At 35.8% G+C, this 24,785-nt stretch overlaps 1 protein-coding gene across 5 annotated transcripts in view; it reads right to left on the reverse strand.

Moving 5' to 3' along the window:
* The window catches only part of LRBA (LPS responsive beige-like anchor protein), a 411,832-nt gene that overhangs the window by 277,762 nt on the left and 109,285 nt on the right, over positions 1–24,785 (reverse strand). For all 5 annotated transcript variants that reach the window (XM_082050428.1, XM_082050426.1, XM_082050427.1 and 2 more), the window contains one exon: positions 4,885–4,949. In XM_082050428.1, the coding sequence (XP_081906554.1) occupies positions 4,885–4,949 (65 nt within the window). The remainder of the gene's footprint in view (positions 1–4,884; positions 4,950–24,785) is intronic.

The raw sequence follows: 24,785 nt of genomic DNA on the forward strand, positions 1-24,785 counted from the left end.
ACAGTAGTTGCTCCTATGGCAACATATTCTCTAACACTCATTCCTTGCGAGTGACCGCACTATTGCAAGTGAATGACAATTGAATGGGGCAGCCTACATCTGTCCCCTATTTTCTGTTAGGAAAGTGTGCAAGTAATTGGCCAACTAGTTCAATTGCCAACTATTTCAATATTAAAAAAATATTTGCATCTATGACAAGTCAAAAGTAATATATACAATTTAAGAGAAAGAACAGCAGGTGACATGTTGAAATTCTTAGTACAGTTCCTTCTGAAAAAAAAGCTACAGAAACACAGATGATTACAGCATTCCAGATTTTATACCACTAGATGTTATATATTGGGAGAATAACGGCAGTTACATCTGGTTATTTCTGGAGTGGATTGGGGTTTTTTTTGTTTGGTTGATGGAATTTTTACTTGCTAAGGATATTTGGTTTGTGTGCTGTCTGCCTTCTTTCTTCTCCCAGTAATTTTGGAATTCATTGGATAATTCCAACAAATATTTTTAATAGAAGGCTGGAGTTTCTCAAAAAATATTAATTTTATACAACGTATATATCCAACAGAGGACAAAAACCCTTGCAAGCATCCTTAAAAGAAAAAAAAAGGCACTGTGTTCACTGCATTGAAACCCATAACAGAAAATCCAATATAGGAAGAGAATCCTCTAATATGGCAGGAGAATTTCGATTAGATTTAATTCCACATCAGACAACAGAAAATCTAGCAATGAGAAAAAGCTACAGAAAAACAAACACCATTAGTTCTGCTTCTCCTGGATACACTTGTGAATCCTTAGGTTTTGGTTGGTTTGCTTTGGTTAAGGACTCAAAAGAAGGAAGGCAAAAAGGAGGAAATTCTACATGTATTCTGCTAGTTTAATGAGGTTATTTTTCAACCAAACTTTATGTGACAGCTTTTTAAAGCACCTACTGTTAGAATATGCATTTACAGATGTATAACAATACGCTTACAGAACACAGCACTTGGTTCTTTGGATGACTAAGAAAACTCTGCTTGAGAAAATTAAAACTAGGCATCTTCAAGAGTCTCTTCAACTGAAAATCTGAAAGAATAATTGCTGCAGCATGCTTAGGAGACTGATCCCTCAACCCCTGCCATGCCAAACCCATTATCACCCAAAAGGGGATAATAACTGTCATGCCTAGTCTCAAGCTCGAGTACGTTTGTTAGTGCACTGACAGATAAAGAAAATAAGGTCTAGCATAAGAGATGTTTCACACTAAAGTGTGCTAATGAATCAAAGCGACAGGAGAAAGTTTTAACCTCCACAGACCAAAGGACTTGTTTGCCATCTAGTCAAGTTGAGGAAATTACAGTCTAACAAAAAAGAGACATTTATATACCCAAGCAAGTAAAACAAAGCTTCCCTTTTTTCAGTTCAGTAATAATAGTTTGACCTGCATAGGGAGGAAATGTAATTAGTTTCAGGGTGAAAAAAAGGAATCTGTCTGGACATCTTGGAAGTTTCCAAAGGAGAGAACCAGCTATGAGTGGACCAAATCACAGGCAAAGGACAGTTCCAGTGAAGAAATTCCCTCATCAGTAAGTTCTTGGGCTGAGGCTCCAGAACAGTGTCTCCCCAAAGGGAGGACCCAGAGGTGAAAGGCAAGCACAAAGACAGAAATCCAGACTGACAGAAGTTCAGGAGGCTAAGGAAAATGTGCAATTCATACTTCTGCTGCGCAGATGGCTCAGTACATGGAGCAGCAGTGGGTGCAGGCACCTTTTTAACAAGGTTTCAGACATCATTAATAGTGTTCCCAGACATTACAATTATACTGAACAACACTTACTCATTTTTATTAAAACCAGATTAATGTTCAATGTAGCAACATACTGAAATTGACATTTCTTTTTATGCGTAGAAAGAGGTTATTTTCTAATACCTGTTTCTTTAGCTTTCCATTGACATTCGGTACCTTCCTGGTTTTCTACACAGTTTGTGGTCAGGTTTTGTTTTGTTTTACTATGTTTGTAACCTGGCCTCAAAAGACGTCAGCTGTGCATTTCAATTTCAGGTAGGTTTACAGTTCTGTATCTTCACATACTAGTCTCCTGTCTATATAGTTTTTTCCAGTTCAAGATCCAAAATTTCACCGGGCACAAATGAATTCTGCTACACATGTGCAGTGGATCTGACATATCTGGAAAGTCTGGGAGCAACTATATACATAAGACATTAGTTACTTGTGAACATGATGAAATTCAGACCAACACATTCCAAGTCCAGCACACAGACTGTAGAGCTTATGAGTCCCAGAGGCAAACTTTATGCACATATTTCTGTCCAGGGAATCCTAGCCAAAACATGGCAAGCCTAAATATAAAGCTTTCAACTGATGTGAGAGAGAGAGGTACATTCATACCTTTCACATAAGAGAAAAAAAGACATTTGAAAGCAAGTATGAGAAGAGATTTAGATCTCTACTTCTTCTAGATCTCTTTCTCTCCCAGAAAGATTTTTCAGTTGTCTTATTTCCTGATGAACAAAACCAACAGAACACATTTCAAACTCAAATGTCCTCTGGTATCATTAGTCCAGTTAGTAACGACTAAATATTTAGTTTAAAAAGTAGTAATAAACATTGGGAATACACCCCTGGTTTACAAAGGTGATAGGATAAGGAAGACTTTCTCCACCAAGGCAGCAGACAATAGCAATTCTATGACTTCACAAATTCTATGCATATTGTCTAGTTATTAATTTTATTTTGTTTATTCTAACACTCTGCCTGTCATGGTACCCACAGACATCCTTCCTTCCTTGCTGAAAACAGTTCTGTCTTTTGTACAGCTACTTTGTCTTATTTTTATTGAGTACTTATAGAAACAATTTAAAAAATCAACTAGTATTGTATAATTATACAGTTGAAGTATAAATCAGTATCTTTCCACTATTTAAATTTTTAAGTTTTAATTAACAGATTTTAGCTTTTTTAGTTTTTAAGATTATAATATTATGGCAAAAATACATAAACCAAAACCAAATTCAATGAAATGCAAGGCCTGAAATGTTTCAATAGAAGTGTTAGCATACGTGCAAGAAAAATAATACGCAACATACGCAAAGATAAGAAAAGAGTAGTTCTGGGATGTAGCAGTAGTTCATGTCATAGGAGGGACAATATTTTCATTTTAGTGAGTGCTGAAAAGCCACAAAGTACCACAATGACCAATTCAGCAATAACTTTAAAGGCTCCTATAAACAGCAATTAAAGAAAACTGAGATAGATAAAAGGAGCCATTTTTAAGAAATTAATCTCCTCTCCTCTTCCCTATAATGAAAGTTATATTCCCACTTTTTTTAAAAAAGCAACTCTGCTATGAGTCAGAACTGAAATGAAGTAAGAATTACTTAGATATTTTGTGCTAACCAAAACCACACTTTTCAGTCTTCAAGGGATCATTTGTCCCTGAGACAAGCACTCTGCTGAGGCTAGACTGTAAGTTAGCGATGTTGTTTATGGAGGTGGGGGAGTGATTCCATCTGTCGGTGATGGGCACTGCAGGGTTTTTTCTAAAAGAAAATAGTAAATTCCAAACACTTTACTGATAGAATGCTCTCTGAAAGCTTGACCTGGACAAGCTGAATAACTACTGGGTAACTGCTGCTTAAAACTCAGCCTCAGCAATGGAATTGTTCACAATAATCATCTTACACAGACGAACCTTCCATTGTGGTTTACGTGTGTGTGGGATCTCTATGTTATCTATGCTAATAAAACATTAATCAAGGGCCAAATTTATAGCAGGCACTTTATAAGTAAGGTCAAGACAGGTCAGCCTCACATAATAGGAAACAACTACAGGCTAGATCTTAACACTGTAACTGAACACCCTTGTTACTTTACCTTGGCCCTTGGGATCAAGACTAGTAGCAAAACATTTTTTCTGCCTCAGAATGGTGTTTCCTTCACCATAAACTGAAATGTAACCGTTAAAATGGTAATTATTTTTATGTATCTTGAGAACATCTACACGTTTTAAAAGAAAAATCTCAAACAGTCATTTCTCCTATTCCTACAATGATAAAAATATATTTATACAGCATTTTAATTTCTGTGATGAATGATTTTGGTTTAAATTCAGTAGCTGTTCTAATCCTCTAAAATTTATGTCCTATTGGGATTCTTACTAGCTCAAGTTACTCACTAACAGAATTTATGTTTAGAAAATGGCTTTTCTTATAGTACTCCTTAGCTAATTAAGGTATCTTTTAAAAAATCCTTTAGAAAAACTAAATATTGCTTTTTGTCTGCCTCAACAATCAATTCCTAATGAAGAAAATACTGATGGTTCTGAAGCGCCACTACAAGTCAAAGAGCATGGCCTCTTCACCTGCTCTGCCAGTAATATACAAATATAGTTACAGACAGAACATTAAATCTAATTGATAATATTAATGGATTTTTTTGTACCTTAAAGAGACCCTCTTCCTTTGTATTTTATGAGGTAAGCAGGAAATAAATGAGCAAACTGGAATCTAATTTTTGAGACAGAGGCTTATCTTACAATTCCTAGCTATAATGTCTTCCAAATATCAATTCTCTTCTTCAAGAGATTAGCTGAATACAAATTACAGTTTCAGCATTAACCAGTGCACAAGGACAAGAAGAAAGAAAATCCATGACACACCAAAAGTGAACTATTTAATGAAACTAAAGACCACTGCGCTTCTGCAAAATCACACATTCAGTATTAAAACTAAACAGAAGTGTTAAAGAATGTGAAATCATGCTTGTAAAACTCAAAGAAAATGGCACAAAAAGAGGAAGAAGATAAATTCTTTTTTAAAAGTTTCAAGCTACACTTCTTCTTGAAGGCTGATGTAGAGGTGCTATCAAATATTGTGACATACCTTCCTTCATTGACAAGCTCAATAAACGCAAGGCCAGCATTCTTTTGTATAGAGTTCTGCCACTCCTGCAAGAAAAAAAACATTATATATATATGTATTTATATAAAACTGGTTGTATAAAAAGCAAATTAAGAGAAAAACAAACAAACAAACCCACAAACATTTTCATCTACAAAGTCATGCAGTTTCTTTTCAATTTTAACAACTTTCACCACCATCAGCAAAGATACATAGCATTAATTATGTGCTAATAAAGAAAAAAACATTGCCAGCATGAAGAAACAAAACAGTATCATTTACTGAAAATCATATTCTGTGCAGGGGAAAAGAAAATACAAAAACATCCCACAAATGACTGCAACCTTTTCTTTTACTATGTCATACACTAATTCTGAACTTATTCTGGTTCACTGATTCTTTTTGCCTTGCCGAATCCTCGGTAATGCTAGAAACGCTCTTTCACATTAAGGTAATGCTCATTTTTCTCTTATAGCTTAAAGTCTAGTTAACATATATGCTGATAATAATCCTCACCTCAGCATCACATAGCCACCTCTACTCAAAAAATCTGCTAACGATCCAAATATTGCACCATTAAAACCCAGTATGTTTCAAATAAATTAACAGATTTTTAACACTCCGTATTTTTAACACTCTAATATTATGGTAATGGCGGACACCTGCACCTCACGTTTCTTACATCAAACCAGAACCCTGAATTGCAGCAAAATTCTACACCTCAAACATGTAGGCACAGGTTTTGCCTGACCCCCAGAAGAGATCCATTGGAAGCAACCAACCTAGATGCCCCTATCACCGAGTCTTGCTTCCCCTGCTTCAAAGTTGAGGAGAAAGCAGAATTGGTCAACAAAAACACAAGGATTATTTTTAGTCTCAGACTCAAAAGGAACAAGTTGACAGAGCTAAAAATTAGGGTAGTAAATGTCTGGACTTTATATTTTTGGGAAAATACAGAGACCGTACTTAAGTTTCATGTGCTTTTCCACAGTGGCTGCCTAGATTTTTTATTCTCCGTTGTATGAAATAATAATCCTAATGATTATTCACATAAATACTTGTAGCACTGTGGTTCTTTTCAAAAATCTCATCAAATCCAACACAGGCAAAAATTGCAAAACAGCAAATATCTCTTAAATAAATTTAAGATTTCTGAATATAGAAGTTTTTAATGCTCAAGGGTCAACGAAGCACATTTTTTGCTGCTCAGTGTTGCAGAATTCTCTCTCAGTCAGTGACATGAAGGATTTGATCAGACATACACAAAGCCAATAGAACACTGTTGGTATATTACAGTATAAATCCTTCCCTCCTCAGCCATGTATAAAAAACAAACACCAAACAAATGAACAAAAAACCCACCAACCACCACCACTACAACCTCCCCCCTAAAAAAAAATAAAAACCAACAGCAAACCACACAACACAACCAAACTCCTCAGAATTCAAATGCAGAGGAGGGATTATAACTCTGATCTCCCAAGGCTTGACCTCTGGCCCAACATATTCTTTTATCATTTTTAAGTTGCAACAACATATTATAATTTTCAAGTATTCAGAATTAAAAGTAGTATAATTGGAATTTGTGATATATTAGTCATCATGAATTATAAATGTATTTAATTACTTTTTATAGAATCATTTTATACACATTAATAGGCAGGCAATATTCTACATGCTAGCTAATTTCCATTTACAAATTATCACTTATGGGGGTTTTGGGGCTTTGGGATTCGTTTGGGGTTTTTTTGAGGCTACATCAAATAGCACCATTGGTCCTTACTGCTATGTATATATCTTACTAATATTGCTCCCAAACTCCTTCCCCCAGTTCTCCCATATTGCCTCCTTATGGTCACCATTACATGGTTTCAAGGTAGCCTGTAAGCTGTCCGCAAAAGCTTTAAGCATTTATTCAGATTAAAAAAAAAAAAAAAAAAAAGCCTTTTAATTGCTAATATTCTAAACAAAATTGCACATGCAACTAGTCCTCATAAGAGTTTTTAAAATGTAATTTCAAGTTCTAAATATTTAACTTCATATTATGATAATTAATACCGTTATTTGTTAGCTTAAATGTGTGAAAACTCAAGAAAACCAAAATTTATTTTCATTAATGACATTGCCCATCTGTTGCTCTTCTCTTCAAGAGAAATCACTATAATACTTGAACATTTAATTGGTGAAGATGGAGGTTGACAAAAGTGAAAAGCAAGTGCATTTATCATTATACTTTTCAGTATTTTTCTCGACATGAGACATCAAAGGAGGCGCTAGTCTAAACAATTTCATAAATCACAACTGAACACACCCTGAAGCTAATTTTAATAGTTGAAAGAAAACACTAATCATCATCTTTCATGATCCATTCTATACCTCCTCACAGTATACGTTCTCTCTCAAACAATTACACTCACTATGCACATTGCATTACTATATCAACATCTTAGTTATCCATCTCCCAAAGGTATTAGTGAAAAAACACGTTAAAAGCCTTAAACTCAACCACTAATGCAACTAAATAACTACAAAACACATTTCAGCACTTTCCTAAGGAAGGACTGTAAGGGAAGATCAACAAAGTCAATAATTTCATACCTGTTCTAACCTGTACTTAATTGACCATCATTTCCTATGGCAATAAATGTTTAGTAACTGAGAGAATCTACTTCTAATGCTCTTGGTCACTGTACACTCAATAATGAAGCAGAAAAAAAAAAAAAAAACCTCGAAGCACTAAACACTATCACAAAGAGCTACAATGAAAAACAGCCATTACAAGGAGACAAATAAGAAATCACATTTTATTCAAATACTACGTCTGACGTGGAAATTTCTTAGCTCATTATTGTTTCACCTACTTCCTTAATGGAATCTGTAAACACTTCCATAAGTACTCTAGATAAAATACAAGAACTACATCCTTTCCTGAAATGGTGCTTCAAGTCTCATCTGAATTACAATTGTGTATGGAATAACACATTACATCTCCTGTAGCTACAGCACAACTCTGCCATAAGCAAAATTATATCCCAGTCCTCTATAGCACTGATTTTATATCATCAACATGTTTCATTACCACATTCTGAATGCACAAGGATCATTAAATGAAAACACTAAACGGTACTGATTTTAAATCCCCCCCTTTCAGAAACTAATAATCTCCTCAAGGTTTATACGATGATCTAGTGTTGTCCTATATGAGTCAGTTTTGGGATTTTTTCAAAATCTATTTTATGTTGTGGCTTTTTTTTTTTTTAATTAGTCCTAACTATTAATTAGTTGTATGACAGTACCAAATGTTCTACTAAAACTCATCAATTACTACCACATTTCCTTTGTCTAGGAAATATATTTTGGTCAAAGACCACAATATGCATTAGACCATAACCAATTATGAGATTAGTCTAGCAAAACAATCTTTAGTAATTCTACGCCCCATTTTTTTCATTTCAGCTACATATGTATGTGTAGTTATCTCAGTTTTCAAATGCATTGAAAGGTCTTTTATATTACTTGACCCTCCCCTTTCTTAAACATAAGGTATGTCTGTAATTATATAGCAGATTCAGGTAAGTGGAAAAGTTCTTTAAAGAAGTCTGCATTGGACTTTAATTTTCTAGTGTCAACTCTATTGATCAGCCATTTCTCCCATTTGTTGCTGTCTCCTTACACATTCTGAATATCCTTGTTCCACTCTAATACTTCAGGAGCTTCTCATTTAGCCAAAGAGGCCTGCCCAAAAGCCTCTTCTACAAGGAGCATATAGTAGGAGTCAGCTTCCAAAAAAAAGAACCTCAGGTCATTCTTTACACAGTGCATTACAAATCAGTGGCATCTATCACCAAAGGATGTTGTGGTGACTAAAAGGATTAAGAAAAGACTGCAAAAGTACACAGAAGAAAAAAAAAAACCCACCACATTGATGTTTACTTAATACACAGAAACAACTACATCCAATAAAGAAAATAATGCAAGCTGAAAATAGCTGGAGAGTGGAAAAGTACCATACATGCTTGCCCTGGTTTACTCTTCTTGAGCATCTCTCTGTATCTATACTTGGATTTACGACAATAAGCAACGTGGAGCCTTTATCTAATCCAATATAGCCATTCATAAACTCTAATCGTGCAAACAAATGCCAAGAAATTTTTGTTGACAAACATTTTTGTTGGTTTCCAATTGGAAGTGCTGGCCTATAGGCAGCAAATGCTTGTATCCCTGCTCACCCGTGCACTTCCAGGGAAGAAATATAACCATGTTTCAAACACATTTATAAGACCAATCCTTCAACTGGTCTGACAGCTAAACAATTAAATATGAATCTTTAACAGAATATTTAAAACATTTCCAATAGAAGAAAACTGGTCTATTTTCAACTGTGGCAAACCGTACTACTACTTTCATTCACATATACATACACATTCATCCTCCTTAATAACTAATTTTCCTCAGAAACTTTAAAAAATATCCTTCTAACAACGTTAACATATTCCACAATTAAGAGTTACCTCCTACAGTTAAAACACACACTTGTAGGCAAGAAAAAAAGAGCAAATTATTTGCTAATCCGTCCTTCCCATAAAGCTGGGGGAGTGTTAATAATTTATTTTTATTATTAAATGAATGAGAAGGATGACTTTGATAATGACAACTATGAATGGAGCACTAAGGAGCAGCGTGGGAAAATGTGTTAACATATGACTAAAAGACATTATATCCTAGAGTAAAGGTCAAATCTGCATGAAGAAAACTTGTTCTTTGAGAGATATACTAATCTTTAAGCACCTAAAGTAAACTATCAAGAACTTTTCAGCAGTGTTTGCACTTGGTGTCACCACTCTCTCAGCACCACATCCACTACAGGCTTGAATGAAATGAACACTAAAGAACACATAGTGAAAAGTAGATTATATCTCAGCTGGGTTCTTCATAATTAAAAAAAGAAAAAAAAAATCAGACTGCCATGTTAAGTAGAATATCTAAAAACATAAATTACTTATAGAGAGTTGAAGCATGCTTAGCTTATTTTAATCCACAAAGCTTCACTGAAAAAAATTAAAACCCATATGGAATCATGGGAAATCATATCTCGTAACTCTGTGTAATAATTTACTATCAAAACTTGTGCATGCTACGTAGTGTACAAAAAAAAAAAATGCAAGGATGTGACAGATTTTAATATAAGAGTAACACAAAAACACACTTGGAGAAAATTATATTCAGTATATATACCGTAATACTTGGATGCTCAAATAAAATTAAAAAAAATGTACCAATAAAGGAAGAACTATCAGAAATTGATTGAGACAAATAAAACCCCACATTTCAATAATTATATTCATGGTCATTTCTTTACAGAGCATCACTGTTGCTGAATCTTGACACTTAGAGGGAAAAGAGGGAGCTTACAAAAATACTTACTACTATGCCAAAAATTCAGAACATCTTGTCAGGGGAAAACTTATCAAACAGGTTTGAATTTATCAACATTTAAACAATGGATACTATTTCACACTAAACAGTGGCTTGGCTATGAAAGCTTTACCATGGCATCAGCGTAACAAGTCAAGCTCTCTCAGTAATCAATACAGAGGTTTTGATTTCAATAAGGGTAATAAAAGTTACTCTAACCCTGGCCAGCTACAAGCTCTCAACAGATGATCATCATTAGGGCTCTATCGGGGTTCCACATACTCAGGCTGTACAAATGTGTCCTGTTAGTACTTGGCCTGTCTGTTTGGCAACTCCAGGCTTAAGACAAATGGCAGCTGCTGCCCTTCAAGGTCTGAAGTCAAGTCCTCAGGGAATCTAAAAGCCCAACTGGAAAAATCGAGGCCTGTTCATTAGAGACTGCTCCAGGGGAAACTTGCAAGGCTGCCATTAGAACTATATAAAAGAGCTAATTATTTTTATAAGACTTTAAAACTATCAAACACACTCGGTTACAATAAAAAGTATTTACTGCTGGCATTCCACTAAAAAGACATTGTTTTTTGTCAAAAAATCAGCTAGTGACAGTACACAGCTAAGGTCTTTGTATTAAAAAACTGAATGAGTCTTCAAGGAGAAAGTTGTGTAAAAATTAACTAGATTAGATTGTTTCTCAAGTGGAGGGATAGCACTGAGCACATTGCTGTGGGAAAACATTCCGAATACACTCACATCAAGCTAATTAATGAACTATAACAGTGGGTCGAGACTGCATGTGACTATCTAACCCTGAAAAAGAAGGGAAATTCAAGAAAAACATTTTTGGTGTTGCACAACTGACTGAAAACAAGTCATATATCATTCCTGTTTCAAACCTATGCTGTTAATGAGCAACTGAAAATGCTGCAGTACACTAGTGGCCCAGCTGGTATCAAAAAACAAGACTGAGGAGAAAAAAAAACCCTAAACCCAAAAGTAAAGTGTTTCTGTATTTTGCCTCTGATAAAACACAGAAATAAAGATTGTAATAATGATAGCTACTTTCATAAAATATACTTTGAGGAAGAGTTGGAATGCTATTTTTTATTCTTAATCACAGAATTGTTTACTATTTTAACTATGAAGCAGAATCAAAGTTTCTCATACCACAATATTTTTCCAGTTGCACAGCATGACAACACTGTATTGAATTCTAATGGTATAACAGATCACTGCTATAGAGTATTTACTACACAGTATTTATTACAAATCTTTTAAAAGTGCTATATGAAATTCATTAGCATTCCTTAATCAATTCTTGGATCAACATGCACATTAGCTTCCAACAGCCTAATTCAAAAAAGCAATTACAACCCTAGTCCTTATGTAAGAGGACAACAGAAAGAAGCTATGTTAAATCAGTTTAAAAGAATGAAAATGTAAAGAAAACAGATTAGGAATGATTTATATCAATGCCTAGTGCTGAAGTTAATTACAACTAACCCAATAAAATAGTGCCTTTATTATTGTACAGCAAGTAATAACCTTAGACGCAGAAAACAGAACTCTCTGCTGACTTTTGCATGCTCAATTCCACAGCACACTACATTAAGTATTAAAGAAGTAGTAAATAAGCCATACCGAAACAGCAGTTTTCTAACTAAAAGCAGAAGACTCCCCTGCTGTTTAACCATTTGGGATATTCCATGCAAACAGAGCTTCCTATAAACTGGTATTATGTTGTTAGTGGTAAATGCCTAAAATTACCTTATAATGAGAGTTTAATTTCAATACTTAAAAGTTTGAGCCCAAGTCACAATAAGTTTTTATAGATTCTGAAAATACACATTGAACTGGAGTAGTTTGCATACTTAAGTACCACGTCGTTCAATAAGATACTAAATAAAAAACTGTCAGCTTGCCAGACAATGCCTTTTATGCTATGAGATGGCTCAAAGTGACAACTGTTGTTTTCTCTACAAACTGCAAAAATCTATCCTAAAAGATACGGTATTATGAGAGATACATTACATAAAATATTACAGCACATACAATCTTTAGCAATTACATACAGCAAAAAAAAATGTTACAGTTTGCAGTTGTCATAATTTATGGTGATGCTGAATATTCTTAAAAGAGGATTTTAGTAATTAAAAAAAAAAGCTTAAATTACTTAAGCCAGAAGTTCATATAAAATTATTAAAATATCACCACTTAAAGAAAATGCTATCAATTGTAACTATCACAGCATAAAAGCTGCATATCACAAAAAAAATCATAAACTTCATTATTGTATCTGGTTTCAAAAAACTATAAACATGTATATGAAAAACATTGATTACATGCCTGTTATAGTGATCTAATTCCTGACTTGATGAGTAAAATTTTACCCCTGGAACCAATGTCACATTAAGATGAGACAGATAAGTACAGTTCCTCTACAACCCCAGTACAGCAACAAACTGCAGAATGGAGGAAAACTGAACGACTGGATCACTGATTTCAGGTCCACAGTTTCTGATGGAGGAAGCAATTTTCCTGGGCAATGTCTCTGTTTCTCTCTCCCACTAGTAAGCTGTTGCCATGACTCCTCATGAAACGACATCAGAGGTCAGGTTTGAGTTCATCTACCATCAAACCTTTTCAACTGCAGTTTCCTCTTCAGGTTCTTTAACCATCAGCTATTTTCAATGCTGAGATGAAAGACAGTAGCTTCAGGTAGAATTGGAACAGAAATCTTAAATGTTAATTGAGAAATCAAAGTACCAAGCAGTTCTGTAAATATGCAGCAATGGGAAGTAAGAAACAAAGTCAAAGGATATAAGTCAGAAAAACAGAAGGGAGGAGAAGGGTCAACATACAAACAATGGGTAGACATCCAAATAATCAAGTTGCAGTGCCTGAATAAATTTTATGGAGAAAAGGAAACAGAACAAAGAATAATAGCAGGAGTATAAGGCAACTGCCTCTTGGCTCCAGTGCTCTTTCGTTTAACTCTGATTTTAGTTTTTGAATTTTTGTAAAACCACTGTATGGAAGAAAATCTATTCCGAGGCAGACTACTAACTATAATGACAAGAAAATCACTGTTGCACGGTTGCACCAGCAGTGATGGACTGATCCCATTCATCATCATCATCACTGCCAAATAGCAGCAACCTTCCTGCTTAATGTCTGATAAGCTTTAACTGAACCAATTTAACTAATAAAAACCTCAACAATATACATGGTGAGTACTGTTGTGGAACCAAATGCCCCTTTATATTACCCTTTTCCCCAAACGTATCTTAGTTTTAATTAAACTCTTCTAATGAATGCATGCAAACAATGAACAAGATTCCTGCTATCATTGTACCCCTTTGGGGGAATGAAAACAAAGTAAGTAAACCAATCCCACCTCTTCAGTCAAAACAGAGGATGACCAAACCTGTCCCTTATCTTTCCCTTGGGTAATCCTATCCTAATACAGATCTTTTAAGAAAAGATTTAGAGAAAAGGAAGCTAAATCAAATCAAATTTTTAAAAAAGAGGGGGGAGGCAGAAAAACTAACATGTCGCTTCCATTACACACCACTTGCATACTACATTCCCTTTCTCATCCTGCATCTGTTGGCTTCGTTAGACTAAAATATTCTGGGTATCCATTATTCCACTGTTACATGACACCCAGCAATACAGGGCTCTATTCTCCTCTGACTCTATATGTTGCTACAATAAACCTGATAAATAATAATTTTCTGCTCCTTTCACTGCAAATCCTCCCCTGCACTCACCAAGTAAATTTTTCAAAAAGAAAAATAACTATTTCTATTTTAAGTAGAAGTAGAAATAAATGTCTTCATAACTATTCAGAGGGTACTGGAAAATCCAGATGATTCTTTTGAATCAAATTTGACTCAGAATTAGGACCTAATGCCTAACAGACATGCACCCCAATATCATATTGATTGCTGCATAATCTGAATTATTTGTTTGGGTTTTTTTCACTTAAACAAGTTATCTTAAAATATTTTTTGAAAGATTACTGCATCATCAACATCTTTGATGAGATGTTTTCCCAGTTGCAGAGATACATAAAAAGACACAGACGAGTTATAAATAAGACTAAAGGTTAAACAACAAACTGAACAGCACCACTATGCAAAGCTTCTCCTGCCAGAACCTTGAGTAAACAGCACTGTTCCCCAAATCGTGCATTTCTTAAGCAGTCTTCCTGGGAAACAGAGACACATTATTTGGTTTGTTAACACGAACAAAAATATTCACATATTTGTAATTAGTATAAAGTCAGCGACAAGCGCTGCCGCTCACTGAACTTTCCATAATCTCATACCCTTCCCCTCCACTAAAACTCTTTCCATAGTCTCAAATTAAACAGACTAGCTGTAAAACAGCAGGGTGTCAAATTAAAGCACACTTTATTTTCAGAGGTCTCCACACTTCGCGGCTGACTTCCTGTCAGGAAGAGTTCCATTTCAGTGCAGAGCCCCATCAGCAGGGAGCTCCCAGAATTAAGTGCCAGTTGATATTACTTTGTTTTGCATTTACCACCCATGAGAATATTGTTCAAAGATCTAGTTATAAAGTCAGCATGGTATCATCCTTCTGACTAGACTGCCAAGCCACAGGGTGTGCTCTCACTGCACAAAACTCACCTTAAATGGTGGTGTTTTTTTAAGTCCTAGTGTGCTGGTGAAGCAACAGGATGCCTTTTTTCTTCAGAAAAGTCTGGCTTCTGTAGCTAAACTACATTCCCTTCGTTTTGAACATCTGTAGTAGTGTACATTCATGGAAATGAAGCTGTCCTGTTCCCCTATCACACCCCCAAGATTCACATTTACATTATACAATCCACTCTCTTCCATAAACACGCAAATGTACACATTAATCATGCAAATTCTCAGCAAGACAGTTTCAAAGGATAATACTTATAGCTCTAGTGGACATATTTTCTGTTAAATTCATACCACCACCATGTCCTGGATTCCTGACTGAATTCAAATAATTTTCATTTCATAAGAAGTTTTTTTAGTAAGAGCCTATAATATCTGAAAAGCACACAGAACAACCACTAGAGACCTTACAAAAAAAAGAAAAGCAGGGAGGAAAAATCCTCATTTTCTCCACAGAACTTTACTGTAGGCAACAATTATATTTTAGTAAAATGACCTTAGGAAAGTTCATCTCTCTCCAGTATCACAAATTATTTCTAAGAATGGGTTTCTGGTTTTTAACCTTGTATTTTATCAATTCCTCTATCCAAAGTCTGCAAGTCACGTTGACTTCTCCAAATGTATTGTCCCAAGAAACAATGCTTCACATCAGTCCACACTAAGATGTCATGACTTTACTACACCTATCCACTTGCACCTCTCTACATACCTTAGCCTAATATATAGCACCCATCCCAAGTTCTTTACATATAAATGTTGTGTTCATGTTTGTTTGTTCTTTTTGTTTTGTTTGTTTTTATTCAAAGCCACAAAGGTCAGAATTACTTTCCAGAAAATTGCTGTATAGTATAAACCAAAAACACTGGTTCTTTCACACTAATTTTCTCAATTTGCAGCTGATATAGCGTGCTTTTGTTGGATACTTCAAAATACAGCAATTGCAAATTACAGAGGGTACTTTACAGTAGGCCTAGATGAAAGTTTTAGTTAGGAAACCATTGCTATCACTTTGAAGATTCTTTATGTCTAATATACAGAAACATCAAGCTCATTTAATAACAGTATAGCAAATCAGATATTCCTCTGTTTTTCCTCATACTAAATACGGTAACCATCTTAAAATCCCACATTATATGTTTCATCTCCAAACTGAAGAGTGATCAAACCTTTAGAATTATGGAACTTAGAATTATGGAAGACATAAGGACATAAAGCCAACGTACAGGTTCACACATTTTAACTTCTGTGACTACTGCTTGTCAAGATGTAACTATAAAGTGCTTATTGCATCATTAGGTTAAGAAAAACTCACTTATTATTCATGTAGTATTGGCAAGTCATTTCAAATACATTCCAACCTAATGCCACACTTAAGGCAAAAGCAAAGTTTAAGTTATACACTTCTTTGTTTTCCACTTCTAAGCAAACTGTCAATATACATCCACCTCATAGACTCATGCAAAAAAAACCATATTCTATCAGAATGTATTTTTTAAAAAATTTACCCAGTGATGGACACAAAGATGTTTTAAACTTGCTGTCTGTAGGGCATTCTGATAGTAAACTATGCATATGACTCCTGAAGCAAACAACTATACCCAAGAGAAAAAGAGTTCAAACACATCTTAAGTGTATCAAATTAAGGCAGGATGAGAAGTGTGAACCTTAGTGATAATTATGAGGAGTAACAGGAGTTTGCAAGAAACTCCTATTTAAACATGTTAGAGTGCTCTCCACACATTTCCATTGAATTCAACAGGTTAAATACTGAAGGCAATTACAGGCAATTAAAGTTTCAAACAATTTAGAAAGCAACAGGATATAAAAGTAGGAGTGAAGTTTCAGCAGACAAATATTACATTATCCTGGAGTTTCACACAGAATATATTACAATAATCTAGTACTGGGGAGACAAAATCTACATACTGCTTAAGTCGAAGAAAAAAATATATGTAGTTAACTTAAAATGTAATTTCAACATATTCCTGTTTGAAGAAAAGGTTTTCTCAGCTGTTTCCATTTATTTCAGTCTTATTAGAATTGCATGTCAGACAGTAATCTACCAAGCTGATCTCCAGTTTCAAACACTTAGAACGTATAACATAGTTCAATGAAGCAAGTAGCAAAATATCCCTAGCACAAGTAATCCATTTGTAATTATTCCAAGTACTGCACTCAGTGACATACACCAAGCATGAAAGTTGCCAATATACATTTTCAGCATCCTAAGTGAGATCCTCAGAGATGGAGGAAAAACTCCCACTTGGGAAGGACAGAAGGTACACTAATGCATAACAAAAAAAACCAAACCAAAACAACAACACACAGACAGATATATCAAGTGTAACAGAGAATCTAAGTGATTTAGACAGTAGATTTGATAAATTAACCTGTTTTGTTAGAAGGAAACTTACTGACAGGATAGTATCTAAAATCCAAACACCAAAGGACTGTGTTTAAGGAGTCTAGATTCCAGTTTGTGCCCTCCCACATCTTTCAGGCCTTTTGTTCCATCTCCGCAAAGTTAGTCCTCCCAATCACCAGCCAAATGGCTCACTCTGATGATATGAAGTGCCTCACAATGCAAGAAAAGCCAAAGCCCTAAACAGACCTTACAGAGAAGAACCGATGTCTTCACCTATCATAATTAAAGAAGAAAATGGCAATTGAAGACAACACCAATGAATAAGTGTTGCTTTTACAGACTGAAAGAGCTTAATTTCTATCAAAACTGGACTCTTCCACACACTTGGTAAATGCCCCTAAGCTTCTGGACTACTAGCTACTTTGAGAGGATTATGTTGAAATTTTTCCTCTGACAGATTATTCTACTTAGTGATAATAATTACCTGAAACATTAATTGAAACTTAAGTCTCTTTTGTCCCAGGAGAGCACTTTGATAGCTTGGCCTCTGGCTACTGTGGGATCTATCTTCCACTCTCTCTAGCTTTGACCACAGTCTCTGTCTTGCAAAACTAAGTCACTGTAGATGAAAATACACATTGCAGGGAAAAAAGAATATATAGGAAGAGTTATTGAATATACGACAAGAGTTTTTGAAGAGGAAATAATTTATAATGGAAAATTGCTTCACTGAAAATAACCCGAAGGAGCACTGTATGTAAAGCTCAACAGACCATTTCCAACTACTTTGGGAATAGAATCTCAAAGAATAAGATAAGAATCTTCCATTTTGTATATCAGTTAAAAGAGCCATGCAATATTTGTTACAAAATTGCACTGGGAATGTTCCCACTACTGCCTATGTAACAATTAATAACATGCTTGGCAAACCCTTGTTTTCAAATGCTAAGAATTACAGTTTTATTAATGTGCCTAGTTCCACTTGGTATGAAGTAGACCTGAGGAAGCTTCAGAATCTAAATAACCCATAGCAAAATAAGATGATCTTGAATACTCTCACTTCTTTCCATAGCCACCTCATCTCTATATAAAGCTGGCAGATACTATTCGGATCTTTACATTCTTCAAAAAAGCACAAGCCAAAAAAAAAGTACAGTATAAAGTCTGGCACACCTGCAGGTGAAGTATTTTTCCATATATCTCAATACAGTCCCGTTAGTTAGCAATATGAGACAAACACCTATGAGAGCAATTCATGCAACACCTTCCCCTGAACTAAAGAATTCAGACATGAAGAGGCCCTTTTTCTATTTTTATTTGTTAAGGTCTAAATAATTTTCATTTGCCTAATAAACTTATGCTTCTAATAATTTTATCATTAAAGTAATCTGATACTAAAGTGTATTTTTTTACCTAAATATATTCATCTTTAGTAAAAACAAAGCTCCTACTGGCAGAAGTTCATGCTGTACAAAAGAATAACTTCCAGTCCCTGATTTTTAAAAGGAAACTAGAACATGCATTAAAACTGATAGAAAGTTATTTGGCAGCTTACAAATCTGCCCTGTGTATACATTTTTTAGATAATGGTTCTAAAGGATTATTAGATCCTTCTTAAACTTATTTTCAGCTGTGAGAACACAAACTGATTAGATGGAAAAATGTTACCGTGATTAAAATCATAGAATGACCTGAGTTGGAAGGGACCCACAGAGATCATTGAGTCCAACTCCTGTCCGTGCATATGACAACCCCACAGTTCACACCGTGTGTCTGAGGGCATTGTCCAGTCTCAAACACTGTCAGGCTTGGGGCTGTGACACCCCCCTGGGGAGCCTGTTCCAGGGCTCCACCCCCATCTGGGTGAAGAACCTTCTCCTAACATCCAACTTAAACCTCCCCTGGCACATGTTCCCGCTGTTTCCTCAGGTTCTGTCATTGGTCACCAAAGAGTAGAGTTCGGTGCCTGCCCTTCCTACTCCCCTTGTGAGGAAGCTGTAGAATACAAAGAGGTCTCCACTTAGTCTCCTCTTCTCCAGGCTGAACAAACCAAGTGACTTTAGCTGCTCCTCATACGGCTTCCTCTCCAAACCAACTTCGTAGCCCTCTTCTGGACACTCTCCAGTAGCTTAGCATATTTTTCTATCCTGTGGCACCCAGAGCTGCACACAGTGCTCCAGGTGAGGCTGCACCAGTGCAGAGCAGAGCGGGACAATCACCTCCCTCGCCCGGCTGGCAATGCTGTGCCTGGTGCAGCCCAGGACCTGTTGGCCCTCTTGGCTGCCAGGACACAACTGTTGCCTCATGTCCAACTTGACGTCGACCAGAACCCCAGATCCTTCTCCATGAAGCTGCTTTCCAGCATCTTGCCCCCCAGTCTGTATGTACAGCCAGAGCTGTTGTGTCCCAGGTGCAATATCTGGCACTTGCTTTTGTTGAACTTCATGTGGCTGGTGACTGCCAAGTTCTCCAATTTATCCAGATCCCTCTGTAAGGCCTCTCTGCCCTCAAGAGTGGCATCAGCAAACTTACTAAGCAATCATAGAATCAAGCCCTGAGTATAACTCATTTATAAAGACATGGAAGAGTGCTGGCCCTAAGATGGATCTCTGCGGAACCCCACTAGTGACCAGCCACCAGCCCGACATAACCTCACATTTTCTAGAACCCTTTAAGCCCGGCCCATCAGGCAATTGCTCACCCACAGCACTGTCTGTTTATCCAGTTGTGTGCTTGTCCATCTTGTCCAGGAGGATACTGTGAGAGACAGTATCAAAGGCTTTACTGAAATCCATAAAAATCAAGTTGACAGGTTTCCCTGGGTCAACTAGGTGGGAACCTTGTCGTAGAACAAAACTAAGTTGGTCAAGCAAGACTTTCCCCTCATGAACTCCTGGTGGCTGGGACCAATGATGGTGTTGTTGTTCAGATGTTTTTCAATAACTTCCAGAACAATCTTCTCCATGATTTTGCCAGGTACAGAAGTGAGGCTGACAGGCTTGTAGTTCCCGGGGTCATCCCTGTTGCCCTTCTTGTAGATTGGGACAATGTTTGCCAGCTTCCAGTCTTCCGGGACCTCTCCAGATGCTCAAGACCATTGAAAAAATCATGGAGAAACGTCTCAGCCAGCTCTTTAAGCACCCTTGGATGAATCCCATCAGGCCCCATCGACTTGTCGGAGTCTAGCTGGAGTAGCAAATCACATACAAATTCCGGATTCATTGGGAGTTTATCATTCTCACAGCCATGGTTTTCCAGCCCAGGGTTTTGAGGGCCCCCAAGTTAATCATCAATGTTGAAGACTGAGGCTATACTCAATTCAATTAAAACTTCATAGCTATCCCTATAGCTATGCATTACATCAAATTGCACTTAAAAGTAAATTAGGAACCAGCGCAGACTACAGAGCATCACTATAATGTATTCTCTCTGCAAGTAACAAACATTGAAAACCACCCATCTCTTACAGCAGCTAAAATCTCCATGTAATTCAAAGGCTTACCACATTTTAGAACATGCTGCAGAAATCCATTTGTAAGGTAATGAATTTGGATCACAGATATAAAGCTTTTTTCTGAGCACAGGATACCCAGAAAAGCCTGATGATCCTATTGCATTTTACAAACACTTAAGTACTAGGGTGGAGGAGGAGTGCACATATGCAAAAAATTCACTGAAAAATCCAAATCTTAACTATTAATACCATCCTACTGCTCTTCCTTAGGGGAAATATGCTACCATATTGTTTGACTGCATGGCATATGTTGATATTGTTTAAATAATTAAGATTCCTCATCAGAGTAAGAGAGATGATGCAACTAAAATACAGCCCATGCAAAAGATGAATATCGACATCTTTATGAACAATAGAATCCATTACCAAAGTGATTCAGTACCATATGAAAGAACATGCTAGAGAAAATCCGTTTGCAAACACTTCACCATTTAACCAGTGAGTTGACTTAAACAAGAACAAAAGAGAGCTGAAGACCTATGATTTTGTCCACACAGGCAGTAAGACCAACTTCGACAGCATAGGTTTTTTTCTCATTTAATCCTACTAATCAGCCTCTGTTCTATTTTCAAGATGCATACGCATTGCTTTCCTCTCCAGAAATAACCCCCAAAATCTATCAGTACAAAACATGACATGTTCAACTGCAATCATATTTCATTGGTCCATATGAGCAGATGCCATCATTGCACACACAAAAAAATCTGTAGTATCAGAGTGTATGGTTCCCTCTTCCATCTCCCACCAAAAGACATACTTTATCAAGGTCCAATATAAATCTAATAGCTACAGCTATGCAGTTGTATTGCAATATATCATATTAATATTTCTAGAAGATGAAATACCTAGACATTAAATGTATTAGAACATTGGTCTTGGTTTTATATATGCCATTGGCTATCAAGAATGTGTCCTTAATCCCTTTGAAACAACAGGGGGCAGGAACCAAGCAGCTTTAATACCTTGATCCAGCAAGCAGGGTGTATATATGAATAGTGCCGGTGGAGGGGTCATATAAGTTGCCACGGTATTCATTAATTTTTAATTGCAAACTTTTAAAAAGGTTGAGTGGCATTCCGCCAATTTTAGAAAATTATACGGGAGCTGAAAAGTATTCGGGTCAGTTAGTATAAGTTTATTTTATGGCCTAGAAAATTTAGAAGCAGTAGAAAAAAGCTCAGAAGTCAAAGACAGATGTGACGAGAACCACGTAATTAGTTCTCTTACACATAGTCCACTGACAATTCCATTGATTTACTACAGAAAGAAGGAAAAAGGTATTTCAAGTGCTGCAAATTCTGTAAATTCAAAGGCAAAATGGGGAACCTATTTCACCTATTTATGTACCTTTTACCTTGGAGTTACAATAACAGGACAAATGCTTCATGTATGTGTGTATGTGCACAATGATAGAGTTTTTTAATAACTTCATGAGAGAGCAGGGAAGATCCCAGGTTTTTCTACTTCAGTCATGTATTTCAAGAAAACATCTGACCACTGAAAAGCACAGTAACATCTTTCCTTTAGGGATAAACACCCACTCAATTAATATGTGCCCCTTTGCATTTTAGGCAGAAAGCGAGAGTCCTTTTAGACAAAAATGCTTTATTCAAGGTTGACATCACAGTTTCCCCATGCAGAAGCCTTGCCTCACAACAGCATATGAGCACCTTTAACATCCGGATGTCACTCATTTAAAAGGGATATTAGACCCAGGACTTCTCTCTTTTGGCTGGTTTAATTACCCCGACAGGATGCCAGGCCAGACTAGATGGTGCTTCTAGGTTCACTGTACTGGATGCATTTCTGATAAATGGGAAAAGAATAGATGACCTGGCAGAAGGCTCAGACAATAACATGTGATTTACAGGACATGAATGCAGCTACTATAAGATTTATCTGACAGCCCTCTCCGATAGTGGACTGTTGAGTATCCGATGGAATGATTTCTAGTCTGGAAAGTCTACTACTGAGTAGCCATACACATTATTTATTTATTAGATATTTTGGGTTGAAACCATTTTTAAATGATGCACTTCACAATGCTCAGCCATAAATTTCATTTTAAACCCTAGAAGGGAGGTAGTGTTATTGGAATGTGTGTCAGACTGAATTAGGATGAGCAACACAACGCTTTTATAAAGTGGCCTTGAATGCAACGTCGATTCTTTCAAAAATGATATTAATGTCACATAAGCAGGAACACTTTGCAGTAATATTAAATGAAGGATTTCTTTACGTTTTGATAGATTTATATAAATGTAAGTATACACACAGAGATATGTCTCAAAATGCAGTGTGTCTATCAAAAAACACAACTGGATTTGTCTTAGAAAATGCCTTGTGTCTGTATCTCAAACCACCTGTTTCTCTTTTTACCTTGTGTTGAACATTAAACATATAAACACAAAACTAAAACACAAACAATGGCCTTTTTCCATATGCCTAAATGTATGAACTTTAAACAAGAGAAAAAAATAAGCAGGTACCACAAATAGTTTCACAGAATGATATCTTTTGAATTTCTTTTAATCGCTTCACCTGGGAAAGAGCTTTATTTTCATAATTTTATGAAAACAATTACTTGTGAAATATTATTTCATTTTGCAATTCTGAGAAAGAAAAAAAAAACCCCTATATATTCCAGCCACAAATCTGAAGAAACATCAGAAAAATTTCAGATGTTTCAGAAAAGCAATCCAAGGGCTTATACCAACATTTACAATGTTTAAAGCAAATTTTCAGAAAAAGGGTAGCATAAAAAACACCAAAGATATTAATCAGAGTAATTTTTCAATTTCATAAAATGATGGCTGACAAATTTGTGAAGTTTTAAATCAAATTTGCAGATACTTACTCTGTAACTATGTCACATTATTTATGTGATTAAAAACTAGTTTTTGACCTGATCTTTTGATCTTTGGCACTTCATCCTCTCCATCTCCTCTTAAAAATTAATTAAAATTTTAGCAAAAGGATATCACTTCACTTCCCACCCCATCTTCTGGGGGGAGGAGAGAAGGGAGAAAAAAAAAAAAAAAAATAGGAAAAATACGAAAATCAATCAAGCTCAACCCCATCTCCTCCCAGTATCTGTAAAATGTCGGCTTGAAATTCAATTTCATATCTCTCAAGCTTTCATGTAGCAAAAGACAGTTCACTTCTTAACAAAATAAATCACTTCTGTGATTGCCATGCTGACCTCTTTGAATTAGGAAAATTCAAAGTGAAAAATGTAATTATCACCCCAGAACAATCTGTATACATCTGGAGCTAATTTTAGATTCATTTCTCACATCATTTTTCATATTCTGCCAAAAATTACAGCTGCTATGTAACTTTTAAAAGACTTTGAGGTCTTTGTGACTTTATTGGTTTATTTCTACTATTTCACAAAGAACAACTTCAGTCCCTGCAACTAGCACTGCTAAGCAATCACATATCCTCAGTTTGATTAGATTAGCATTAAGTGGCATTGTGACACATATGACAAATAGATGCATTAGAGCACGTCATTTATTCCTTATCCTTTCCACTTCCCAAAACCAAACAAGTGAGGTACAGTACAGAGCACAACATGATTTTAAAAAAGATTAGATTACCCTACCAAAAAGGAAGGAAAGGTCAACCACTAATTATTGATACAAGCAGCATGGATACCAAAAACTAATTTTAAAAATGGTAATACGAAGCTGTCAGGCACATACAGGGTGTCTCAAAAAGATGGACCCAATTGCAGAGAAACAGTGATTTCTAATTCAGTCCACTTTTTTGAAACACCCTGTGTTTAATACTCATATTAGTTTTACTCTAACACATTAATGAATGAACAGTAAAACTGGTATATGGATTTCTTGGTAGCAAGTATTGTTTTCTAATTTAAATTAAATTCTTATCCTAGAAGTTGTGAACAATAGCC

The sequence above is a fragment of the Streptopelia decaocto genome, assembly GCF_964273445.1.
Source record: "Streptopelia decaocto genome assembly, chromosome: 4".
NCBI lineage: Eukaryota > Metazoa > Chordata > Aves > Columbiformes > Columbidae > Streptopelia > Streptopelia decaocto.